General features: G+C 34.3%; 1 protein-coding gene across 1 annotated transcript; it reads left to right on the forward strand.

The window, feature by feature from the left end:
- The first annotated feature begins 1,391 nt into the window (after positions 1–1,391).
- On the forward strand, positions 1,392–7,241 carry LOC122004028 (poly(U)-specific endoribonuclease-B-like). The gene is made up of 7 exons (XM_042558980.1): positions 1,392–1,533; positions 1,621–1,707; positions 2,514–2,600; positions 3,297–3,531; positions 3,622–3,905; positions 4,210–4,281; positions 6,830–7,241. The coding sequence occupies exons 1-7, from the start codon at positions 1,477–1,479 to the stop codon at positions 6,968–6,970; spliced, it is 963 nt and encodes a 320-aa protein (XP_042414914.1). The 5' UTR covers positions 1,392–1,476; the 3' UTR covers positions 6,971–7,241.
- Positions 7,242–7,578: the final 337 nt, after the last annotated feature.

Raw genomic sequence — 7,578 nt, forward strand, 5'->3', positions numbered from 1 at the left:
TGACAAATCAGAAAAGAACGATGCACGATTGAAAATTCGAGAGATTTTCATGAACACTTAAAACCTAAAAACAAAATCTAACCAAAATAATATAATGATTTGAATGAGCACTAACATTGTTTGATTCAGCTGCAAATCGAGTTGCCCAAGTGGAGAGATGAGAGGGAGAGACGATGAAAATGGCGAAGGCGGCGACGAAATTGGCATAAGTAGGAGCGACAACAAAAATTGTAGGAAGGAAGATGATGCTAAGGTTTTGTCTGGTTTTTAGAAATGATAATATAAGAATTTTATGGGGTGTATTTAGAAAGAATTATGATAAAATATTTTTTTGATGAGTGTATTTAGGAAATGGGATGTGTTTGGTAATCCATGGGGTGTGGACAGGGTCGGCTCAAGGCATAGGCCATTAAGACCTATGCCTAGGGCCCCTATTATATTAGGGCCCACTAAATTATATATATATATATATATATATATATATATGAATTTGGATATTAAATATTTAAAATTATGGCTAAAATAAATTTTCACTAAAATTTATTTTCATCAGTAATTTTAATTTTTACTATTCAAATTATATTTGGTTAGTTATTTTTAAATTTTTTTATTTAATCAATTATTTTAATTTTTTTACCGTTAAAGTTAGATTTGGTTGATAATTTATTTTTATTTTTTACTAAAATTTGCTTGGTAATTTTTAATTTTTTATTAATAAAAATTTAATTTACTAATCAAAATTAAGTTTGGTTTATAAATTTAAAAGATTTATTGGTTATATTTAATTGATATTTTTTATAAGGTTTAGAGTTTAGGACACTCTTATTTTAATCATTCGTTGTTGATATTTACTAGCTAAATAAATTTGATTGATAAATTGATATGAAGCTCCCGCTAATGAGGTATATTGGAGAAGGATCTATTGTATGCAATGATTATATTTACTATTTGAATCTATTACCCTTAGGTCACATAATAATAATTTTAATACCGCGTTAAGATTTTCCTTCATTGCAGTTAAAATTGACTGATAAATTTTTTAAAATAGTAATTAAATGTATATTAATAATATTACAGTAATTTATTATTTATTGTCAAATTAGTTAATATAAAATATTTTTTATTTTCAAAATTTTATTAATAAAGAAGTGAGGTTTGACTAAGATAAAATTATTACATGACCTAATTAGCTCTAATTATATAAATAATCATTCACCAGATATAAAATTGTTATTTTAAATTTTATTAATAAAATTAAATATTTCTAATAATATTTTTAATATTTAGTTTTTTTTTAAAAAAATAATTTTTTATCTTAAGTTTTCTCCGTCCAGGGTCTTAAGACTTGTTGTGACCGCCCTGGGTGTGGATTGCCGCGCCCTTCCACTTAATACGGATCTAATCGATTGAATTAAGTTTGTCATTATTTGCCTCGATCGTAGAGGAGGGAAGTGGACATCTTAGCGGCCGTACGCCATGGAAGGAGAAGTGAACGATTCGAGCAAGGAGCGCTCTAGTTCCACTTGGGCTGAGGTTTCGTCCTTCGTTACTCTGCTTCCTCTTCTCCTCCTCCTCACGCTGCGTTTGCAAAACGGCGATTACAGCTAGGGCTTGCTGCAGGTGGTTTCTTCCGGACGCGAGGAGAACCGCGGGCGGGTGGCGGAGGGAGATTCCAATTATTGTCAAAACCGATGGGATTTGACAAAGGTGAGTTTTTCCGTCGAGTATCCTGCGTTCTCTATGAGTTGGTTTAAAGTTTGAGTTTTGCATTGTATCAAGATAAAAAGGAAGAAGAAATCTACAGAATGTAAAGTTTAACTAGTGCTTTAATAAACTCTTCTAGTTTGAGATGGGGAAAATGACCGTCCTAATGTTTCTGGACAAAGAAGGTAAAAGTAAGATGGTGAAAGTTGTGTGTGTTTTTAACCTCCTTTCAAACGAATAGCCCAAACTCGCAAGTCATAGAAAAATAATGTTGAAGCTAGGATATTTACGCTCATTAGTCTTGTATGAACATATGCAGTGATCCAATATGTTTATAGATTTCTCTATCTCAGATGACCAGTCATTTTGGAATGGAACGGGTTTCACCTCAATTCAGTATGGCAACATAATTAGGCCCATACCTTTTAGTACGATCGGCGTGAGGGGCAAGGGTTCGTTATTGGAGCAGATAGCAATCAGCATTACATCAAAAATGTTTTTTTTTAAAAAACAAAAACTAGCGATTTCCATGGTATGGTTTCATTAATGGAAATTATTTGATGTATTGAGCAATGTACTCTCGTTGTTCACTTTTTATGAATTATTGTTTAGGCAGAGTATATCATCTCTACATAGTGATTTAATCTGCAATTTTAATTCTTCTACGATTCAGCAATAGCATATTGGACTGTGGAGCTAAGATCCAATTTATATAGATAGAAGTTTTCCCACTGCTCTTCCTCTCAATAGGAATCCTGGCTCATTGGAGTCTTATAATAATCAATCTTGTTTTTTGGTTGAATGTACAGGAAAGAAGTGAGTTAAGAGAAGATGGAGGATGGGAGGCTGCTGGCAAGAAGAAACCACATCAGCAGTCAAGCAAAAGGCCACATAAGGTTTATCTTCTTATAAAAGATTCAAAAACTATTTTTTCCCTTTTGGCATAGAATTTCTTGGTTCTTCTTGGGCCATATTTAAATCCATAGGCTACTGCAACGTTTTTCTTTGGATCATTTTGGCTTTTCTCAAACAGCTTTGTTTGAATCATCTTCAATCTTATTTTATACAAGTTAAACTTCATTAAAAAAAAAAAAGGATAGCCCGGTGCACGAAGCTCCCGCCATTTGCGAGAGGCTGTTTCCAGGATTCGAACCCCTGACCTTTTGGTCACATGGCAACAACTTTACCGTTGCACCAAGGCTCCTCTTCACAAGTTAAACTTCATTGCAAGAAATTTAATTACACTTTATTAACTTCTGATCATTCTTTCTTCAGAGGCCCTTCAATGGCATAGTAATTCATGCAACATTATAAGAAAAGCAAAATGCTTTTGCTATTTTGTGTATTATTTCACTACCTGGTGTGTAATGATATATCATTTTTTTTAAACTACGAAACAAATAGATTACTTATGAGTATGACAAGAAATCATGACAAGAAATCATGCTTTTGTACTCCGAAACATGTAAATTATTTTTTGTATCCTGGGTTTCCAGTTAAATTCATTTATGTTTTCTTTATTCTTGTCTAGATGGAAAAACTTGCTAATTTCTCCAATCAATTTATATATGACATTTATGTTGCAATTGTAGGTAGTAATGGAGGCATGGGGTGCATATAAGCAGCCCCCTAATGAACAAGAATACATTGACGAAACTTCGGATAACATAGGTTTACAGCCAAGTAGAGAGGAGCTTGATGATTTGTCACAAGCTTGCAATAGGTTATGGGAACTTGATCTGGATCGATTGGTACCTGGAAAGGACTACATGATTGATTGTGGCCGAGGGAAGAAGGCTTATCAAAAAGAAGATGTAGCATCAGATAGTTTGTTTTCCTGGCTGAGCAATGATGTATTTATGCGTCCAATCTATTCCCGTTTTTGTTCCCTTCTTGACAATTACAACCCATATGTAGGGTGCAAAGAAGTTGTAACTTCAGAGGAGAAGCATGAGCAGACTGCATTTATTGAGGAAATAAGCAGGACGGCACCAATTAAGTATCTTTACCATTACTTAGTGGCCAAGGACATGATCTCATATGATTATGAAAACTTCAAGAGAATGATGTTGGATTTATGGTTTAATCTATATGATCGAGGTGGCAGCTCAAGTTGCTCTTCTGCTTTTGAGCATGTTTTTGTAGGAGAGATCAAAGGGAGAGGAGACTATGAAGTCTCTGGTTTTCATAACTGGATTCAGGTAAGTTATGAAGTTTTCTTTGTTAATCTACTTATCAACTAGTGAGATTTCTGTTTAGAATTCAAGCATATTTACAACAAACTTGCTTTTGTAGTTTGTATGATTTACATTTGGCCATGATCTGTTGTAATCTACATTGTCTTCATCGTCCACATTCAACTAGATAATATGGCTTGTATAAAGGAAAAGGGATAAATGCCAATTTACTTGAGAACAAGTTTTAATTTGTTTTTAGTTGATGAGAAATCTTTTGGACTCTTTCATGGTTAAATGGTAATAGTTGGAGCTTTGCTTCCCTCTGCAGTTCTATCTACAAGAATGGAAAGGCAAAGTAGACTACCAAGGTTACATTTTCCCGAGGAAGTATGGAAAAAGTGTAAGTACAGTGATCAATGGTGATATTGCAAAGATTTTTTCATTTTAAACTTAGTATCTCTCAGTATTATTCTTGTAATATGTTTTGTGACACTTTTTCTTTTTGTCTGACTATATTTCTGTATGCATATATAAACAGGACTATTAAAGCCATTCATGTAGTGTTTAAGAAAATAGCAACTATTATTACTTATGAATACATTCCGAGTGCTGAAGTTTGTCTCCGAAGAGCTTAGGAACATTATGTCTAATACTATTGACGGTAAACTTCTGTAGTTTTAAATAAGTTGACTTGGCTGTAGTGAGAAATCGTTAGGCTCAAATTTATGTTTTAACTGGCAAGATAGCAAAAATGTGCTAAGTAAGGTTCTCTATAAGTAAGCTCTAGCAGGACCAACTGATTGTATCTTGAGGCATGGTAGGTCTCATTCCCTAGCATGAATTTAAAAAACTGTTGGGTTCTGGTGATGTTTTAAGGTTTCCCTAACAAAATTCAAAAAAAAAAAAACCATGTTAACAAATGTAATTTTTGAATGATGTTCAGTAGAATGAATCAAGTTGGCAATGATTTACTCCTTTATTATGCTATTTTAATGTCTCAATGAATCCAATTAAAGCAAAATAATCATTTTTAGGGGCACAGTCAATTCACCTTATTTCACAAGTGACTTAGATGGACGATCAACAATCCAGACTAGGCAAGCAAGTTGAATAGCACCAAGTTCATTGAGCCAGATAAATGCATCTAGTGAATTTTAAAAAACACACACAAAAAAAGCAAACTGGACTGACCAAACAGTTCAGACCAATAGAACCAAATGAATGGACTAGACAAACTAAGTGTACCTTCAAGCTGAATGAGTAGTTACATGTTTTGTGCAGATTAGACGAACAAGGTGTGCCTTCAAGCTGAATGAGTTAGATAGATTGAGCAGGTCTATTGAGCTGGGCGTGCTGGCTGCCGAGTAGGGCGAACAAGTTAGATTAACTATAGGGGTTGAACAGATTGAATGGATCAGATGTAACTGAATAGACTGAACAGCTCAATCTAGGTTGATTGGATTAAATTGTATTGATTGGGTGGGATGGTTAAGAGGGTTGATTGGACCAAGTAAATTGTATTGATTGGGTGGGAGGGGCAAGTTGAACAAGGGGATAGATTTGACAAATTAGGTAGTTTTGACTGGTGGACTAAATGGACTGAAATGCTGAATGAACAACCAGGTCAACAAGACTAGCAGGATTGGATCAAGTAGACCAACAAATGGGTTTTTCTATGTTAGCTAGACTGTCCAGACTGATGGACAAGTTGTAACAATTGGAAGAGTCAAATGAATCAACAAACTTCGCAAATCAGATGAAAAGGACGTACTACATGAATGGAATAGGTTGAGACAGTCCAAAAGTTCAAAAAGGTTGGATGATCAGAAGAATTGAATGACTCAAGAGAAAAATATTTATTGTATATTAGGTGACCCACAGACTTGGTTCTGCCACTGAACTTTAGAATAACGTTGCTATGACTTCAGTTGCTTCGATTTCCTAATATAAACTTTAGAATGGGAGTCAACACTGCCATTCTCTTTGTAGAAGAAAAAACTACTGACATCTCCATGGATCCTACCATTTTCATAAACATTAATTTAATAGAGACTATATATTTCTTGTAAACTTTACCTTAGAGGTACTACAGCATGCAACTTATGTTGCGTATTGGAAACGAATGGTCTAAGAGAAAAGAAACCAGTAGTAGATGAGAAGTTTTTATATATTATGAGAACATGTGCCATTGAATATCTTCCATCCTCTGGCTTTACCTGTTTAAGCATACTTGTTTCTTGCAAACGTGTTCCATGAATACAGCCATTATTTGTATTGTGTATTAGATGCAAAAGAAGAGGAAATATTTTCCTAAGGTTTTTAGCTTTTTAGACCATTGATGATGAGCCTGACTCCAAAGCCACAGCTGTATAGTGCTTATTATTAATAGCCTAAAATATCTCACTTCAGGTAATCAAATAAATCTCACAAGAGTTCTTCCTTCGGACAAGAATCTTAATAAGCTTACCCTTTCGCAAGGGGAAAATTTATATAAAAAATTCTCACAAGTAAACAGCCGATCCACAATGGCAATCCCTTTCTCTTCTGTCCTTTGTTTTATCTCTCGGAAGTCAAGCGCATCATGGTGGAACTAGTTCAAACTGTGTACAATTAGCTCACAAAGATTGCTGATATTAGAGTTTAGGTTGCGCCTCACTTTAAAAAGATAACATTCCAATAGCTAATCTTGTAGAAGTAACATTCCTACTTTCCGGCAGATCCTTTTACTTGAATTTTCCATTCAGCACTAGATCATTATTAAGAATCTTCGGAAGGTGACTTTTCCTTGCATCTTTACTTCTAAATGATGGCCTGGTAAGTTAAGCATACACAACAACAATCTTAGAAAAGCAGAAGCTTGTGATTTATCCTTATTGTTTGCTTTTCTTACATTTTGCTTCGGTTTTCCTCATGTAACTATAACTTGTTGCTGTGGTTGAAACCTGCAGCCAGACTCCGAGACTCACCTGCTAACTATCCAATTCAAATGGAACGGCATCTTGAAGTCCGTCTCCACTTCTCTAGTTGGAGTGAGCCCGGAATTTGAAATTGCACTCTACACTCTGTTTTTTCGCTGGCGGAGTCGATAACCATGTTGTTCTAGGCCCATACTCTGTCAACATAAAGTGCTACAGGCTGGGAAAGGATACAATTGGTTCTGTTTTCCCTGTTGCCAAAGATTAGTCACACGCAGGCTTCAGTAAACGGTTTTCTTTCAACAATTTGCCATCACTTTGTTGTTTATTGGACAGTAGACACAATGATAAAGCAGTGAAAAGATTTTATTATCATTTTTTTTTGTTTTGCAAAGATTCCAAAACCTTAATTTCTACCCTGAAAAGAAAGGTGTTGGAAGAGAAATTAAGTATTTGCAAGAACTATGTTTGGTCAATTGGACTTTGGAAAGAAGAGTTTGGAATAAAGGTGTTGGAAGAGAAATCAACTATTTGCAAGAAAGTATGTTTAATAACTTGGACATTGGAAAGAAGCCTTTTTGAAATGTTTACTTCAACAATGAATAGAGGATGACTTTTATTTTAGTTACGCAGCTAGTTATAAATATTCATTTTTTTCTCTTTTGATTCAAATATGATTCAAGATAATGAATATTTTTTTATTAGGTTGTCTGTCAGGATTCATCTTTTCTTCTCGATTTATCTTGAGGTTCCATAAGAAGTCTTGTGTTTCTTAGGGGTTA

This window comes from Zingiber officinale, chromosome 7B (genome assembly GCF_018446385.1).
Source record: "Zingiber officinale cultivar Zhangliang chromosome 7B, Zo_v1.1, whole genome shotgun sequence".
NCBI classification, from domain to species: domain Eukaryota; kingdom Viridiplantae; phylum Streptophyta; class Magnoliopsida; order Zingiberales; family Zingiberaceae; genus Zingiber; species Zingiber officinale.

Bases quoted from the DNA above. Each gene is read 5' to 3' on its own strand.
- LOC122004028 (XM_042558980.1), top strand. From the start codon at position 1,477: ATGGAAGGAGAAGTGAACGATTCGAGCAAGGAGCGCTCTAGTTCCACT. The intron at 1,534-1,620 runs GTTTCGTCCTTC...GGCTTGCTGCAG, and splicing joins CTAGTTCCACTTGGGCTGAG to GTGGTTTCTTCCGGACGCGA. The intron at 3,906-4,209 runs GTAAGTTATGAA...TTCCCTCTGCAG, and splicing joins GTTTTCATAACTGGATTCAG to TTCTATCTACAAGAATGGAA.